The sequence below is a fragment of the Notechis scutatus genome, chromosome 6 (assembly GCF_049901735.1).
Source record: "Notechis scutatus isolate UNSWTSFEM ecotype Mainland chromosome 6, rNotScu1.2, whole genome shotgun sequence".
Classification (NCBI taxonomy): domain Eukaryota; kingdom Metazoa; phylum Chordata; class Lepidosauria; order Squamata; family Elapidae; genus Notechis; species Notechis scutatus.
In genome coordinates this window covers 48055508-48075185 of record NC_142014.1, presented here as the reverse complement: position 1 = coordinate 48075185, position 19678 = coordinate 48055508, and the positions used below count along the sequence as shown (strand labels likewise).

At 34.8% G+C, this 19678-nt stretch overlaps 1 protein-coding gene across 18 annotated transcripts in view; it reads left to right on the top strand.

Moving 5' to 3' along the window:
* The window catches only part of ANKS1B (ankyrin repeat and sterile alpha motif domain containing 1B), a 280349-nt gene that overhangs the window by 53690 nt on the left and 206981 nt on the right, over window positions 1–19678 (top strand). For all 18 annotated transcript variants that reach the window (XR_015750096.1, XM_087968144.1, XM_087968143.1 and 15 more), the window contains exons 8-11: window positions 1269–1441; window positions 3600–3740; window positions 13872–14037; window positions 17568–17704. Coding sequence is in view for 17 of the 18 variants with exons in the window: in XM_087968144.1 (XP_087824270.1) it covers window positions 1269–1441; window positions 3600–3740; window positions 13872–14037; window positions 17568–17704 (617 nt within the window). In the remaining variant the exon portion in view is untranslated. The remainder of the gene's footprint in view (window positions 1–1268; window positions 1442–3599; window positions 3741–13871; window positions 14038–17567; window positions 17705–19678) is intronic.

Here is a 19678-nt window from a genome sequence, read left to right as displayed (position 1 = left end):
TGAATGCACCATTGAAAGAACTCACAGAACAGGTTAGGGACTGATTCTAATAAGGAAAATCTGTCTATGTGGTTGCTAAGAGCAGACATTGACTTGATAGCATTAATAATCAGTCTATACGAATCACACAAGAGGTATTTTAAATCCCAAGATTGTAACTGTGTTTCTTTAAAGAGTGAGGATGAGCAAAGGAAAACCCAATAGCTCATGTCTGTCTCTGTTTGAACTTGTAATTAAATATATTTCATTCATTTTTGTATTTTTGAATATAATTGACATAACAAAATAACTGTTTTTTAAGAAAAAAAAATTAACAATGGAACAATGAAATCTACACTATTATGATAGATGCAGGCAGATCTAAGTTACTGTCTCTCCTTGAAACAGACCCTTCTAGACCCAATGTTAGTAATTTGTTCTTATATTGTCTTGGGGATGGCTCCTCATATATCACTTCTTTGGTTTTCAAATTTTTTTTAAGAGCTGTAACCATCAGAGGAGAACACTGAAATTCCCCTTAGTCAAGTTTTTGGTGACCAATTGTTCATGACTAATTTTCCCATGTTCTTCTTTTGTTGTACTTGTGTTTTGGTCTGTGACCGCAAATAAAGTATTATTATTATTATACTATTATGATAAATACATTATATATATTTGAAAAAAACAGGAAATAGGCATTTCAGCCTGAAAGTTGTTGTAGTTCAATAGCTTCATTTTGGATTCCCAATTTACTTATTGATCCATACAATAATGGATAGATGTGCACGAGAACTTTGCCTTTGTGATTATTTGCAAATGATCCCCAAAATGCCAAATCCATATAGTAATGCCAAATAATGATAATATAATAGTATTTCAATGAAAAAAAACAATTTTGAAATGGATTTTTGAAAATTGAATTTACAGAAAAAATGAACATTGATTTAAAATTGAGTATTTAGAATTAACAACTGAGCAGCATCCATATTACAATCAACCACCATAAGCATGTATGATTGAATGCCTGTATAACTCAAGTGTATTCTACAGAATGACATTATTTAATCATGTTATTCCCCAAACATTTGATGTGTGTAATAATACATCAAATGATATCAGAATAACAGAGATAATATCCACATAAAAAAGAAAAAGAAACATACTAATTATGAAATTAAATCTTCACCTGCTTCTGTATTTGATTACACCAAGAAGAACATACTTTGAATATTAAATTGACTTATTTTCTTTGACTAGTGACTGATTATTATATTTTGGCTCTTGTAAAGGTGAAGCTGTGACTGGTGAATTATCAAAACTATTAGATGAAATCAAGCTGTGCCAAGAAAAAGATTATTTAGAAGACATGAGCCATACTATATCAGATGATTATCTGGATGATGCTAGCAAAGTATCAGAAGAAGAAACAGTAGCAAATGGAAACCGAGCCAAGTCTAATATAGTAAGTGAGAAAGAGTACAGTTTAAATCAGGGGTGTCAAACTCAATTTCATTAAGGGCCGTAACAGGGCTGTGGCATACCCCAAGGGTCGCCAACCTTTTGGACCTCAGGGACCACCAAACTCATAATTTTAAATCCCGCGGACCACTAATATGAATTTAGATTGATGGTGGCTTGCTGACGTTGGTGAGAAAGTCGGTCCCATATTCCAGAGCTTCAGTAGTCACAGGACTGGCCCTTTGGTCATCCTGGAGCAGCTGCTCCTCCACCTGGGTGCACTGGCCTGCCATGGACTGGAGGAGCTGCTCTTTGGCCTCCAGAGGGCCAGTCTTGTGATTACTGCAGCTCTGGAATATGGAACCGACTTTTCCACCAACGTCAACAAGCCACCCCAGGGCAGATTTCCCTCCCCCACCATTGGTCTTATCTTCCAGTTCCAGCTCACGTGGCTCTACTCAAGGCAAAGTTTGCACTTGGCTGAAGGGTGGGGGCCAGTGGGTAGGAGGGCCATGTGGGCGGCCAGACGTGTTCCCACATAGCCTGGATTAATTGCTTTGGGGGGAGTGCTTTGGGGGGGTGACCACCAAAATTTTCCTATGGACCACCAATGGTCCCTGGCCCACCAGTTGGCGACCACTGGCATAGCCGACTGGGTGGGTGTGGCCAACTGGGTGGGTGTGACCAGCTTGACACCACTCACTGGGTATGGCCAACTGGGAGGGTGTGGCCAGCTTGATTCCACTCCCCAAACTGTTGCTATGTTTCCTCTTCGCAATGGGTAAACCGGGCTGAAGCCACCTGGCCCAATGTTTCCACTTCTCATTGGGTAGACCATGCTGACCTGATGTTTCCTCTTCACACTGAGTAGAATGGCCCGAAGCCATGCTAGCCTGATGTTTCCTCTTCACGTTGGGTAGACCGGGCCGAAGTGACAAGCCTTACATTTTCCAGGATGGTCCTATGGGCTGGATCCAACCACATTGCAGGCCTTGTGTTTGACACCCCTGGTTTAAATTCTAGCAATTAACAATATGATTTAAATCTGTTTCATATGTTTATGTGCTGCAACACTTATTTCCTGCATAAAATAATGTAATTAAAAATTAGATAATAAAATGAAGTGGCAGCGCATATCAAGACTCTTCGATATCTCCCTGAAATCATTACTGTATATTGGGGGGTTTTTTCAGCTACTTTCTGGGAACTTCCATTTGTTTTGTTTTGTTTTTATAATTTTATAAATTCTATCCATCTTTTTTTTTGATTAAACTATATTTACCATTTTCCTTCAGCAAAGATATTTCAAGCCATTCTTGTAAGTCTAGAATTGACGCTGATATAACTCCAACAAGTAATAATTTGACGCCTATTTTTTCTCTGTTGAACAATTTGCGGCATTGTAGTGAATTCTATCTTTCTTCTGTAAAATCATATGTATAAGCATTAAACAAAAGTATTTAATTATGTCCAAATATGGCAACAAACCTATAACTAAAACCTAATTTTTAATTAAAGTATTACAATAGACTTTATTTTTAGGTATCCATCTTCCAGTAGATGGCAGTACGATTCAGTAAAGAAGAGCATCAGCCATTTTATACAATAGAAGGATCTTCCAAATGCATGTTTCTTGGTGAACTTATTGAGAGGCTGGCACGTTTTAGTGTAGTATGAATCCAAAAAGATCCCTGATGATTGGACTCCAAATACAATGCATTGACAGTCTCCTATGGGTTGTGTAGTCTTTAGGATAGCCAATACCATAAGTTATTAAATACATTCCAAAAGCCAAAATCAATTCATTTTAAGAAATTATGCTAATTATGTTTCAGATAATAAAAAAAGAATCAGTTAATGATTTATGAAAAATTTGGTACATTACAGTATTAAATTAAATGAAAGAAATTCAAAGAGTTCAGAAAGTAGCATGTGAAATTCAATGACAAAAAAAATAAGGAGGAGTTCAAGAAGTCACTAGAAGAACATGGGAGTTTCTAGAAATGATTTATTTGATACAATATTCATTTATAAAAGGCAGCAATTTCTAAGTTATTGCAAATGCATAACCACCATGTTAACATATAACATCATTGAGAATAATGTAAGGTGAAAATTTATTGAATTTTATAAGCTTGGAAATATTATTACTCTGTCGTCAGAGATCATCATCTACAAATCTGGAACAAGCAGAAGAGGAAGAAGAGGGGGGAACTGAAAATAGTTGTGGACCTACAGGTTTGTGGGAAGCACTGACGCCTTGTAATGGATGTAGAAATCTTGGATTCTCCAGTCTTACTCAGGTATTTATCATTTTAGATACAAATCATGCTTGAGTACCCTCCCGTTAATAGGTTGGAAAATTTCACCATGAATCTTGTTTTCTAGAAAGTTAGACAAGGACAATGGATGTCATTGCTCCAAATGGCCTCTGTCAGATTACAGATCCCAGTGGTGGGGTTCCATTTTGCACAAAAATACATCCATAAAAAGAAATACTCCCTCTTCATGCCCTTTTGAGAGTTTAAACAAGTCTTTGACTCAATTTCCAGAAATTAAACAATTCAATGTCAAAGTCCTCAATCCCTACAGTTCTCTATACAGATAATGCCACCACAATGTCCTAAATACAGTATATATAGCAGCAATGGCAGCAATGTTTTGATACTGCAGCACAATTACCTGGATTTAATTCTGAAAAATCTAAAATTGTGCTCTTTGCTAAGAGAACAACCCAATAACCCTGGACAATAGGAGGGCAAAAAAATAGAGCAGAATACTGCACTGAAATTCCTTTAAGTGGTTACCTAATCTAAAGGCACCTGGAATACACACCAGAATTACATAGTGCTGATACTGCTTAGATTTTAAAGTGCTATTAAGTGCTTCTTCTACACAAGTGGAGACCAGTTAATCCCTGCAGCATTAAAACTTTTTGAGGCCAAGTCATTGGCCCAAACCCTTTATGGTACACAAGTTAGAATTTATAGAAGAATATTGTAGAATGATGCAATTTTCCTTCTCCCTGGAAATAGGCTGTAGAGCAAAAGTTGGCATTATATGAGTTTTCCTTACTACTCCTAATTTTTTAGAGAATGACTAAGCCAAATAACTGTTCACCAAAAAGATGTGAAGTTTCAGGCAAAAGTTAATAGGTTGGCCCAACATGGCAAAAATTGGAAAAATAAAGACACTTGGAAACCAGAAAAATACCTTTAAAAAATCTAACTTTCCTGAAGCTTAAAATCAGAGATAACATCTTACCCTCTGCACTGCTGCAAGTTAATTAATCGTGTGTACCTGCTCATGGGAGATTGCAACCATTTTGTATATATTATTACAAGTTATATAGGGATATCAGGCCTTTTTATAGTCTTCCCTTAATATGTATGTTTCCAGGAAGGCCAGACAATTTCTATGTGAAACACATAAAAAATTCACTTATGAAGTAGCCAAATTCTGTGTTGTTTTGATGAAGTCATAACTGGTCATAGAAATAACTACTTCTGTTTTATATATCATTTCAGGTTTAATGTGGTAACAATCTTGTTTTAGGTGATGTGTATTTTTCCTTTGTTGACAGTAATAACTCAGATTTATACTTGCACATATAATAGCTATATTACATTTTATCCTTTTATTGTAGTATTTTATTTTGTCTATGTATTTGATTTTACGTTTGTGTTATATTTTTAAATGTTGCTATTCATTGATCAAATTATGTACAATATTCTCAACTTAAAACCATAATTGAGCTTGACAAGGATGCAATCAGACCTTTGTTATAGTTTCTGCAGCAGTTGTTAAGCAAATGTTGTTACTGTTAAGTGAATGCTGCATAGCAAACACCCATTGTTTGCTATTGGGCAGTTTTTGCCAGAAATCAGAAGTAAACTGCTGTATTTTACAGTGGTGGGGTTTCTGGAGTCTTTTTATTGATATAACAGTCATGTTAGTGTGATTAATAAGCTATTCTGGGCACTAACAAAAGAAGGACTGCTATGTTGAAGTGCTTTTACTTATTGTTAGAGATTTTAATCACATTGCAACTATCATCTGCCTGCTTGGTTTATCACTGTACTTGTTTATAGTGCAGGTTCTTAGTTTTACTTGACTAACAAAAGAAAACTGTCTTGTATAGGCTGTTAACAAAGATATTGAAATAGTTTTTTCCAAATAAATACCTCTCTAAAAGAAATTGCTAGCCTCAGTTTACAAAATCTTGTCCATCTTTGCTATCTCTTTTGTATCTACTTAAATTGTACAGACAATAAATTGTAGAGAAATGTAAAGGGATGAGATATAGTTTATAGTCTAGTCTACTTCATATCAAGAGACAGCTTTAGTTTAGTTTAGTTTATTGTCATTGCAGAACGAAGTCAAACACCATCTTCAGTGCACATCATGACCATGAAAATAAACACAAACACACATCTTTCACACTCCACACATTGAACCGAAAATCCCCAACACCGCACCAACACTTTAAGATCACTGGGCTCCAAATCATAGGCTGTTCACCAGTTTGGATGCTAGTTTTCTCAGCAGTCTTTAGTCCAAGATGGTCCCTATTTCCTATCTTTGTCAAAGATTACACTTATCTTTCATGTGCTTAGAAAAAGTTGAGAGTGTTTTCTTCTTGATCTTTCAGCTTTTAAGGCCATCAATAGCCTTGTGTCTTGCTGGATTGTTTCTAGACCCTTTCTACTACTCTATGAGGTCTTTGAATCGGCTGGGCCTGGGCGGACCCTGTTTTGTACTAGTAGTTAAATACATGTTTGTTGAGAATGTTCCCCTAAACTGAACATCAGAATGAGTTTGGTAGCAATTTTAAGGCTAATAAATATTATTAAAAGGCATTTTGTGAAGTACAGCTCACTTGATCAGATGCATAAAATATAAAAATGAAATTGGGATGGTAGGGAAGAATGGAGGAAGATAGGTGGTTTTGCACATGCAGGATACATATGGGACAGATTATAAGTATTCTATCATTAACAGTTGTAATATGTTAAAAAATTCATGTCTGAGATAGTCTGAAACCTAAACCCTGAAACAAACCTTTGATATAAGTAGTATGTTGCTCAATTGTGCTGGTGAACTTTTTTGTTCTGAAACAGCTACTATGAAATCTGTAATGGAATATCCTTTACATATATTTTTTGGGGAAAAATATTTTATTCAGGAAGTTAAAATAAAATATTCCCCAAAAAGAAAAAGAAATTTTGCAAAAACAAAACAAAGAGAGAGAGACAAAACATTAAAAACAAAAGAAAAAATGTGCATTAAAAGGGGAAAAGACAGAAACACATATACAAATATTATCCCCACCCAGTTGAATATTGATAAATATATTACAATATTAGTTTCCCCCTTTGAGATACAGGCCCAAAATTTATAAATTTCTGTATTTATTTACAAGCAATTTGACCCGTCATCTATCTACTATGTATAAAAATAAAGTAGTTAACAGGTGAACCAACGGCAAAGTAAAACTCCAATGCCGTCTGTTAACAATCTATTGTTGTATTTAACTTGTAGAAAGTCTACAAACTGAAAGATATTTGGAGACTACTAGATTTCAGCAACAGAAATTACGTGTAGAAAATAAACCAAACTAAACCAAAATAAAAGAGACACTTACTATATACACATACACATACATGTACATATACACATACCTATACATGTACATAGGTAAATGTTTCCCTGTCTGACTCTAGGGATGCTTACCTCCATTTATTGGCCGAGGGAGCTAGAGTTGTCTGAAGACCATTTCCATGGATATGTGCCAGCATGGCTATAGGCCAAAGGCGTACGGAACATTGTTATCTTCCCACCAAAGTGGTACCTATTAATCTACTTACATTTTCATGCTTTCAAACTGCTATGTGGGCAAGTAACAGAAGCTCACCCTGTTGCATGGAGCTTGGGTCTCGAACCTAGGCTGTCTTTAACTGCTGAGCCATCATGCCGAGAGAGATATTTGCCTTGCATTTGGACCCAAAGTTTGATATTCAGATAAACTGGTAGAACTCTTCAAAAAACAATTATTGTGTTTCTACATTTGCTAGTAATTAATGATGGCTCAAGGGAAGTCTTAAATGTGGTCTGGCTAATTATTACCCCACTTCCTCAGTAAGAAATTTAAAATACAATAGTTAAAATATAATTAAAATTAATGGTAAATTTTTATGGAAGTATTTGAGAAAAAGTTTTCAAAGTTAATGTCAGTGTTCCAGAAAACCTTAACTCCAAGACAGACATCCTCTCCAAGGTTCCTTTTATTAGAATAGTAAACTGGCACATCTGGGAAATCCCAAATCTGAAAGTTCCAGGTTTCCTTGCAATAAGTTAAAAAATTACAAATCCACCCCCTGCCCCCATCATTCCATCACGTGCCCCAATCACCATCCATTCCAACTTGAGATGTCCCCTCAACCAGGTGCAGAAATAACATGACCTTGACTTAGAAGAAGAATGCTACTATGTCTAACCACATACATTCCAAGAAATTCCCCCCTTCCATTTTCCCAGGCTCAAAAATGTGTCAGTGTGGAAGATCTGGTGCTAATATGGCTTCCAAAGCTGATAGTTACATGATACGTTACAAAATATGAATGAAAAATTAGACAAAAAGTTCAAATTATTAGCGACAGTTAAAATATACAGATTACACTGGATAAGACAGATACAAAATTAGATTTATTATTATTAGATTTGAAGCAAAAATATTTTTCTGAGATTTAGAGGGATGCCAGAAGATTTGGAGAAAGGCACAAATTTAAAAAATGTAATTGTAATGGAAAAGCAGCCATTTTGGGATTTATATTTTAAATGGGCAATAAGACATACCTTTCATCTCTTAACCAATTTATGTAATTATTATCTGTATCAGCTAAAAGAGTCTCTCTTCAGTCACAGCCTATTACCCCTCTTTGAAGCTCTGTAACGTTTTTGAGACTTCTTTATTGTTATATGACAAGAAAGAGGGTTGCTGGAGGCAAGCTAAATTAAGGAAACATGGAGTATCTTTTCTATTTAATTCTGATGGAGAAACATAAGGGTAGAAAGTTGGGGTTTTATTTTACTGTTTTAAAATAATCTATAGCCTTGAATTGATTTGTTGTGAGTGGCTGAAATTCCTCAATTTTTATGAATTCTAATTGGCCAAAACAAACAAACATACAAATATTCTTTGACCACTAGAGGGAGATAAGAAGATGTCTAAATTTGAGCATATTTTAAGGTAGTTATTTAAAAATTCTCTACAGAAAATTATTTATTTCATACACTGATTAGGTTCTAAAGATATAAATAATATATATGTTATTTAAAAAGAACAAGAGGAGCAATTATGTGTAGGGAGCTATCAAATCACTGAGACAATTTCACAATATCTGACAATGTAACGGATTTAACTGCAATTTTGGAATGCAAACCTGACACCAATGTTTATTATGATGGTGGTTTGACTATGATCCTCTCAGTGCAATTGAAACAAGAATTTCAAGCAAATTAACAACTCTCAAGGATACTAACAAGGTCGAGAATTCTTTCAGAAAAAGACTCAATAGATATTTCAGAGAAAATATTTTATTCTATGAGGATGAGCTCCAAGCAAATGTACAACTTTCAAAAAACAAGTTTGGGCCTTTTTTCCCCATGGATATTAACAAGGTTGAGTATTCCTTGAGAAAAAGACATTCCAGAAGAAAAAGAAGACATTATTCTATGAGGATAAGTGGAAAGGAGTGACTTAAATTTAATGAGTTAATTGGAGTTAGGATGGATTTTTACAAGTGTGACATGTAATTGAAAGAAAGCTCTAATGTAGCTTGTGTTTATAAATTGGGTTTCCAAATGTTTTTTTCTTCTGGTTTTTATATTCAATGTTTGAGTAATTCCCAAAGTTTGTAAAATATTGCTAAAAGTAAATTTGAAAGTATGAATAATTAGAAATATTTTTAAAGAAAAGTCTGGAGTTCTTAAATTGATGTTTTAAAAAAGGGTATTTCTTCTCTAAGGTTAAAGAACTTGAGAGAGTGTAGTAAATTATGTTAATATAAATGTTGATAGTTTATAAAAATTAATAGGTATAAACAGAAATATATATTATTTCCCATAGCAAAAAGAAAAAAAGGAGAGATGGTTAAATTGTTTTACTTAAACAAAAGAACCTATTTAATTTTGTTTCCATTTGGAACTTGCTTCTGGGTGTTGTATTTGTGATGGAAAGAATGAAACTTTGATTTTGTTGTTTTTTTGTTGATTAGATAGGTTTGTTGTTATAGAAATGGCTAGTTTATATCATTGTGTAAAAGTAAATGTTGAGGGTTGTAGTGCTGTTAACTTCTACTGTTGCTAAAGACAGTCAAAAGTAAATACCTCTTTTCTTCTTTTTCTGCTTTTACCTGTACTTTTTCCTTTGCCCTTTTTCCTCCCTTAATTTCCCATTATTTTCATATTCTTTGTGTGTAATATTCTGAAAGGTAATCAGACACAGTGAATTATGTAACTGTAGGGCAGAAAACAGAATCAAGTCTGGGCCTCTACTTTCCCAAATATGTGTTTAGTTCAAATGTTTTGAGAAAAGATTGAAAATCTTCTAGGATATAGTAATTAATGGAAATTACTCCATACAGCTTATGAATGGTGCATTCAATAAAGTTAAAAATGGGACTTCCGGTTGTGCTCCTGTCGCGTCAGAGTGGAATCTGAGATAGTGCGTGGTTTCATTCCATGCTCTCTCGTTGGAGGGTCCCAGTTGGGATCAGAACTCCCTTGTAAGGGTGGTGAAGAAAGGGGGACCATCTGGCAGGTTGAGGGGAGCCGCATCTCCCCCCCCCCAGCAAGGAAACCCCCCTCTGAAGATGAGCTGCAGAGGTGACCATTTTAGGGAGGCAGTTCGGGAAACTAAGACTGTGCTGGAGTGGTGAAGCAGTGAATGGTGTGTGGACCAGGTGAAATACTTGGACATTAAAAGGTACCCCGGAATTAAAAGAAAGCATTTTTATTAAAGATTGTAGAAGTGACGACCAGAGAGAGAGAAAAGAAAATTGGAAACTTACAAAATTGGCTTTGGACTTTAAAAAGAATTAATTTGGATGTGGAAAATTGAGAGGAAAACATTTGAGTATAAAAGACTTGGAAATTGAACTGGATAATTATTTGGATTTTGGCACTAGATTCATTAAATGCTGGAATTGAATGTGTTAAAAAGAAATAATAGCTAATAATTGGAATTAGTGAAATTAATAAAAAATTTAAAAAGGGGGAAAGTGAAAAATAAAGGGTGGAACGTGGAAGCAGAATTGAGAGCGCCACCTAATGGTAAAGGAAATTTTTTAGTGACTTTTTGAAAATGCTTGGTCTATTTAAAATTGGAATGTGAAATGAAATAAGAATGTGAAATGAAATAAGAGGAATTCTACTACAGTAAAATAAACCCCCTGATAAGTGAAATATTAGAACATTACAGAAAAGAGACATGTGAAGAAACTGCCCCGGGAGTGTTTGGTGACTTTGTAAAAAAATTTGGAAAAGAAATTAGCAGAAGGAAACTTGGAAACAAAGACTCATAGACATTGACTGTTTAAATTAAAGATAAAAGGCACTGGGTGAAATAAATTACTGGACAATCAGATTGGAGATAAATATTAAAGAAGGAAAAGAAGAAGTACACAAAATGAGTGAAATATGTGTGGAAATAAGGTCAGAGCTACAAAACATGAAGGAAATGATGAAAGAAAGCTTGGAAATGTACAAAAATTCAAAATGATGCAAACTAAAGAAGAACAAAGAGAGCCAGAGGGGGAGGAGTTAAATAAAGAGGAAACCAGCTCTAAAGAACAAGTGGAACAATGAACATTAAAACAAGAAAAAAAGAATTAAAGCTAAAATTTTGAAGTTTGATGTGATAAATAAAGGTGGAATTGTTTGAAAAGTTAAACAAAGGAAAAGAAAACAACAGAAGAGGAAAGATCAAACGAGGGAGGGGGATAAAATAAATAATTGGAGCAAGAAATGGAAGGAAACAATAGGGGAAAAGGGGAAATTAAGAAAAAGGACCAGAAAATGATGGGAAACAGAAAGCAAGCAAAAATGAAAAGAAATTATACAGTCAGGAGGATGAGAGATGATGGGTAGAAGAGAAATAGGAAGGGGGATTCAGCATGGAAATGTTGTGATACTTAAGAACATAGATTTAAAAATAGAAAAGACTGGAACTGTTATTTTTTAAGGATTACTGTTAAACCAGATGTAGATTTAATTGAAATAGATATGGAAACGGGAATTTACTATAAGAATATTAATTGATATTTAATAAAGCGATGAATAAAGTTAAAATGAATTATGAGAATTGCAATGGGAAGACTATTATCAGCTCCCAAAATTAAGTGAACAGATTAATACCTTTGAAATAAATAGATGATTTAGAATGTAATTGAGAAACATGTATGGTATTCAGCTTTGTTTGGGTGTTTTCCCACGTCATTATAGTTGTGCTTTTAAAGTTGTAGCAATGTTTCGGCAGTATCTCATCTGCCATCATCAGGCTTCCTCTCTTGTAAGCCAAGTTGTTGCCTTCTCCATTCCTCCCTGAATGTCCTAGGATGCATAGGGAATGGGCCTGGTTCTTCCTCTGACTGCCCAGTCGGCCTCTGTCCTTCCCTAGCCTCCTCCACAACCTCCAGAGCCACACCTCAATTCCCTGTTGGCTGTTCCTCCTCTCCCTCAGAGTCCGATTCTACCAAGGGCATGACACTTATATACTACTTCATAGTACTTTACAGCACTCTCTAAGTGGTTTACAGAGTCAGCATATTGCCCCCAACAATCTGGGTCCTCAATTTACTGACCTTGGAAGGATGGAAGGCTGAGTCAAACTTGAACTGGCCATAATTGAACTGGTAATTGGCAGAATTAGCTTGCAATACTGCATTCGAACCACTGTACCACCATGGCTCTTGGTGGCCATGGGAAAGGTTGTGAAGGAGTGTTGGGAGAGGTCTTGGGCATTTTGCCCCTTTTCAGGTGAGAGACAGTAGGGTGTGGGTTTTTATGGATTAAGGCAGACCTGTCAAATTGGTGGCCTGTTGGCTGAATATGTCACATGCAGGCCATGCCTACCCCAGCTCTGCAAATGCAAAAAACATCACTATATGTCACGATCTGGCCTGTGATATGATTGAGTTTGATACCCATGGATTAAGAAGGTGTAAGGATGCACTATTTTTTTTCCTTCTCCCCTTGGGCTTACATGCCAAGAGCAAGGTGCTGATGGGGAACTAAGTTGATGGAAAGTGTCAACTAGATGAGCTAGGTGGCTGCTGAGTATGGAGTGTTATAGCTGACCTTCTTATTGGCTGGTAATGAGATGAGTATAATGGGGACCTTGGTGAGGAGGAGCAAGGATTGGGGGATATTGTTACAGGGGAGGAGACAATCAATGGCTTACTCCTGTCTCTTGCAATATTTTCCCATTCCCATATCAGGGAAAGCAGCCCTGCTGTTTGGCCCCACAATTCTGATAACTGTTATTGTCAAACAGTCTACTGTTGTTTTCCTGCACTATTAATGTGACACTTTTAATATTAAGTACATTTTTGGGAACTTTCTACTAATTCAAAGATAGAACTAGTTTAAATTATTTATTAGTAACTGATATACAGTAACATATTTTTTTCTGCATGCAATCTCAGATAGCTTTGACATTTCAGATTAGTTTGTAGAGTTTGAAAACTGAATCATCCCTAGTTGAGACTATAATTAGACTTCTGGATGTCAGAATTTGAGTTTCAATATATTACTCAATTATGAAACAATTAATATATTCTTGAAAATGCACTAAATCTCTTTTTCCAGCATGAACATGTAGGACAATGTAACCTTCTTTTGTAAGGAGTTTCATTTGTTCCAATATGATTTATTTTGAGAATTTGCAGCCTGAAAAATGATAGTGCAAAATTCCTTTTCTTTTCTATTTTTTTCTTTTCTTTCTCCTCTCATCCAATCCTATGCAAACTTTTAAGATTACTGTTTTAGCCAAGAAGCAGAAATCTTGCTAAAGACTGAAAGGAAAGTAGGATATAACTATTCATTTTTCTCTTTTGCTATTATTATTATTAGTAAAAATATTAGTATTACTATTTTGCTATTATTAGTACCGGTAGTAGAAGATGTAGAAAAGTGATCTTCTGTATTTCCAGGTGCCCAGCTGATTTTTGTTTCAAAGATGTATTTGCAGATCTCTAAAAATTAACTTCAATCTTAAATTATTTTTTAATGGAAAGTTATTTTAAAAATCCTTATAATTGTTGTAATTGACTTTCAGGTAAATATGATAGTGTATATTTGACCATTTTAAATAGTTTTCTCTTCTGTCCTCCACAAGGCCAACTCTATTATATAATTCTATTTCCATATTTCAGGAAGCCTTTCCAAAGAAGAGGAGTGCTACACTGGAAGCAGTGCCATCTGTTTCTTCAGAAACATTTCCTGTAGAAAATGAGAATGGTCCCTGTGATTTTCTTGATACAACAGTTACGAAGAAACCTTGTTCTTTAGAAATAACAAGAGGAATTTCATCAAAAATAGGTGTTTTACTGGTTTTGATCTTACAAGTATTTGTGCTACCCAGATTTTTCTTTATACTATTAGCTGATTTTGAGAAATATGCAGGAATTTTATCACTTAATGCTTGTCGCTGCAGGAAGCACAAGCAAGCATTAAGGACAAGTCCAGCTACGTTGTATTTGCTACATAAATTTGGCATTTAGAGAGGATACTTATTGTTCCAATTTCTCCTGACCATCTCCTTGTGAGAAAGAGTAAATCATAACAAAAAGTCATATGGTATCTATTGCTGCTTTTAGCTGCCTAACTTGAGGCTGTTTTAACACATAACAAATTCATGCCACTCACAAATATAAGATATATTTGAAACTAAAAGAGGGCATTCTGAGCTTTCTTGAGACAGATGTCAATTCAGTCGAAGTTGTATTAGCAAATAGTGGATATCCAGCCAGATGTTTGCGCCTTTCTGAAAGACTAACTTCCAAAAATATTTTATAGTTTTGAATTCCTGTGAAAAGAAGACTGGGTTCCATATTCTTCCTATCCAATACAACTTGCGATGCTTTTTTTCTGTTAGCATTTCAGTTTCCATTGTTCTGTGATACCTTCATTCCTGTTTCTAGAACAATCCAGACCAAAGTATATAAACTTTCAAGATTTTTTCCTGGGGTGAACAAATGAGGAGCAATAAGGAGGTGATTGAATTTCAGTGTCTGACTACTATACATGCTGTTTTTTCTCATATAATAAACTCTGCATTATAGTAATCTTAAGAATGTTCTGGATTTTTTGTCTTTTATTTATTTATTTATTTATATTTTTTTCCGTACTATTTTTATAATTGTAGTAGCTTCTCCTATTTCATATTTTAAAAGAAAAATATAATTTTGGAAGGAAATGTCTTTTATTTATTTAAAATATGTATATAGATGCCCATCTTGTACCAAACCCTGGGATATTTATAACCAAGGGATAAAATCTCATCTATATATAATGAAAATATTTAAACCAAAGTCATTAAAGCTCAAAAATATTAAATACAAAACCTTGGTAAAAAGTAGATAAGTCTTCGACTGTATAATGGCACATAGGCCCAATTTATAGACCCCTCACAGGTTCTGCTCTCTAGAAAATGTCCAAGAGCATCAGTATAATTGTTTTTTCTACTACAGTAAATGAGAAAGCATTGATTTCTGAGCAATTGCATGTCATAATGTCTCAATATCAAGAAGGAGAAAAGAATTGTGCATACATAAAATCCAGTTGAAACTCTTTTAAGTTTCTATCCAAATGAAACAAAAAATGTTAAAAGTTATGATATTTATGTAGTTACTTACCAAGCACATCTGAATTATATTAAAGTAACCAAAATATATTTATAATGCCCAAGGCATGTCACAACTTTTAAGCACACCTAATGTTTGGAAATTTATAGGGCATATTGAAAAATTCAACATGCCCTATTAAATAGTCAGCATTCCAGATGGACGTAGTTTGCAGATACTATTTAAGGACAGCCATATGTATAGAATGTTGCAATAGTCCAAATAAAAATTAACAAGGACATGAGGGGAATGAGCAGGAATTACCATAACTGTATAAAGCTGAAACTGCAAAAAGCCCTGCTACTATCTGCTCATCAGGTAAAAGTTATAGGTCCAGGAGGATTCCTTGCTTATGCTTCATTTTAAACAAATCACTATTATTCAAACTGGTAATGGAATTCTTTCTGACACACTCCCCATTCTTGAAGCCTCTCATTTTTCCAACAACAGAATATTTTCTTGTGTCTCCTAAAAGAGCAACTGAATTAAGCCATTGCCTCTACAAGCATTCTGCTGATGGTCATTTCCCCCCTCCCCCATTCAAGATTAGAGACCACATTTGGTTTTCATCTAGATATTTCTACTGTGCAGACTATTTTAAAAAAGTGAGACCAAATTTATTAGTTCATTTTCGGTGTTTGCATGGATAATCTCATTGGTAGCAGCGATACTGAAATGCCTTGCCTTTTATGATTCTGTCCCAGTCCTGGACTTTCCTTTTGCTCACTAACTCTGAGGTAAAGTGTACTTGGCATAAGAGGGAAAAAGTGGCATATCTGACACAGGCGTGCAAATGAGGAATCAGGAGAGTAGTTTCCAAAAAATGAAGAGTTTTGGAGAATACATAATTACATAATTCCTGGTTTGGCCTAATCAGGGGAGCTGATATTCTCTTGAGGAGTTGTACAGGTCTCTGCTGTCATTCATCCTTCTTTGGTGGTATTGTGTTTCAGGGCTTAGTATTCTTTCGAGGTCAGGTTCTAACTCCTTGTTATATAAGTCAGTAGCTCCCTGTGCTGGGTTTGATTCATCATTCACAGGTGCTGACAACCTATTAATTCCTCAGCTATAACCTGACAGTCCTCTAGTTTCTATTCTTCACGTATAGATTCACAGGAATCTGTAATAGATACAGCAAATGAATATGAAGCAGAGAACATTTTGTTGGTTGTAGTCAAGGAATGATGAAACTGGGGAAGAGTTGCATGCCCTTCTAGGTTTCCATGATGGAGATTGAAACTGTGAAATTCTGGGAGTTGAAATCCATGATCTTAAAATTGCTGAGAGTGAGAAACACAGATTTAATGAAAAGAAAAGAGAGAGATTCTTCCACACCATCTCATCCCCCTTACATTTTAAAATCAGCTCTTTTGAATTGAAAGAACATCTTTCCCTACAAGCCCTTCCTCCCAAATAGAGCCTACATGTTTATTTAGGACAATTATTCCTTCCAATCAGGTGTGCACATATGTGCTAGTAATGACAATATATGTGTTTGCTAACTTTTATTTATCTGTGAACACACTAGCAATAGTGGCACTCTATATGGATTAGTCTTTATTCTACTGTATATATACTGAAATTTTCCTCATTTTTCTCTTTTGATCACACCACCTGTAAGTATATACAAATTGTGTATATAAGTATATATGAATGGTAATAGTGATTTTTTTAAGTCATTGAATTGGTTGCTGGGGCAGTTTAGTCAACAGTTTACATCCTGGTGAATGAGGTTGAGGAAGGTCCTAATAGATAAGCTGATTTTCCCATTAGTTAATTAATACCACCTGTTGGAACTTAGAAAGCCTTTAGTATATTTCTCCATTCCTATACAGAAGATATCAGAACTATAATTTTTAACCATCTATCCATTTTTAAGTACAGTAGAGTATTATACTAATATTCCTAAACGCTAAATATAATTTCCTTCTCATACTTCCAGTTTCCCCTCTAGTCTTGACAGGCAACCTATGAACATAAACCTATTTCTGCACATGAATAGTTTCCTGCATTGAAATTCTAAGCATTAGCTGTGATCAGTGACAGGCTTTGTAGAAAACAATAAAGGAATATCTCAACCTGAATGCAAACAATATGAATTATAGATCTAATAATTATAATAAATTATAAAATACTGAATCATTTGTCTTTAAAGCCATTTTCTGTTTTCACAGTATATTCTTGTGTAATAATGTATAATCATCAGAACACTATTTTTATTCATAGATAATGCACCTCAAGTAGCAATTATTGCACCAGGTACCGGTAACCATAGAAACAGTTCAACAGGCCCAACACCTGACTGCTCTCCTCCATCACCAGATACTGCACTGAAAAATATAGTAAAAGTGATACGACCTCAGGTGAGTAGTCATAGATAGATATTATTTCATTTGAGCTTATCAGAAAACATTTTTTCTCTTTCAGGTTTCCAATATGAACATTGTAATGTGTCTTGTTTAAAGACTTTGAAATAAAATTCCTAAACATTGCAGATAGATGTTCTTGTTTGGGTATGAAAACATGAAACTATATTATTACTTTAGTGTTAAAAACACTACACTTGTTTGTCTGACAAACCAGTTAACAATTAAAGAACAGTCTAATCAGGGAACCACCAAGATCACTTCCACTAATGCTGATAGGACAAGCCACTAGTACATAAAATGAGAGCAAACCCCATTCCCTTCTAGCACTGATGATATTACTTAGTTTGGTAACAAAATCTCTGCAATCAAATAACCAAGCTCAGAGAGCATCAAGGACTCCAACATTCATTCCTTAACTACAAATGTTCTATTCTATTGATATTTATAGACTTAATTTTAAATAATTCTGAATTGAAATAGTTTATCTAAATTTTGTATTGGATGTCATTACATCTTAATGAGCCACTTCCTGTTCTGCCTAATTTTTGATACACATTACAGTTATACTGTATATATACTTAACTTACTTAGCATACTTGTGCTCTTGTTTCTGCCATTTGTGTTCTTTTTTATCTCATTGACCTTGGCCACATTGATCTCTCCATTGATATTCAGGATTCATTGAAACCTGCAAATTATGTGATTGAGGTCACAGTGTTTTGTCATCATGAAGACATCATAGGTTAGTAAACTGAATCACAGCCAACCAAATTAAATAGCAGTTGAAGTATAGAATCATAGAATCATAGGTCTGGAGGTCTTCTACTCCAAAGGAAGTCCTACTCCAACCCATGCCCAAGGCAGGAATCCTTATACCATCCTGGACAAATGGTTGTCCAAGTGAATAATCTCCCAAACTGTATTAAATAGAAGCAGGAAATAATTAAAAATTAATTAAAAGGTACTGATCAGTTTAGAATATTAAACATTTGGTAAAATATTTTTCCCCAAAGATAATTTATTGTCATTAAATGTGTTCTTTTTAAATAAACATATTTGTCTACATTGCCATTCTTCGATAGATATTGGAAGAGAGCTCGTGGACAAAAATACCAGGCATTCTCTGCCTGAGCAACACGGGGCCCAGTTAACATTCTCTTGTTCTTTTGTTTTTGGTGGAAAAATAAATCAGCTTTCAATTCTTTACCTGGTGCTCTGCTTGTTTTTGCACATGAATTACATATCATTTGTAGAATAAATTAAAGTCAATTGATTAATAAAACAGTAAAAAAAATGGAGATTGGTTAGCTGGCCTGTATAGAAACCATATTTTTTTTAAAATGCTTATTCCTGATTTGTACAAAATGATAAATCAGAAATCCAGCAGAGTGAAACCAAATCAATCATTTTTGTACACTTGTTTTCATGTATAAATGTAGTATTAAACTATGATTTGGAATTTTATACATTCTTAACTTTGGCAATTATATGTTTAATTTAATTTTAGTTTAATTTATTGCCTCACAGTCTGCAGGCACTGAGCAGGACATTAACAGTACTGCTTAGTTTGCCAGGGGAAGAGATATACAGCTAAGTATCATCAGTATCTGAAGATTCGTCACCCCACAACAACAAATGGACTCCCCCAAGGACTTCATGTACATGTTAAATAGGTGTGGAGAGAATACTGAACTCCATGGAACACCATATAATATGGGCCAAAGGCAAGACTTCTAATTCCCAAACACCGACTGGTGCTGCAGAAAGGAAGCAAACTCTCAGCTACTCTTTGGCACAAATGCAGGGAGAAAATAAGACACTCTTCGCTTCAGTATTTAGTAACACAAAAGCTTACTGTTTATTCCTTCCTCCACAAGGAGTCCAAGATAATAGCTAAGCAAACAAAATAAAGTTGGATCTAACCCGAGTTTCCCGGAACTCAATATTTATAATAATTTCCCCTCATTA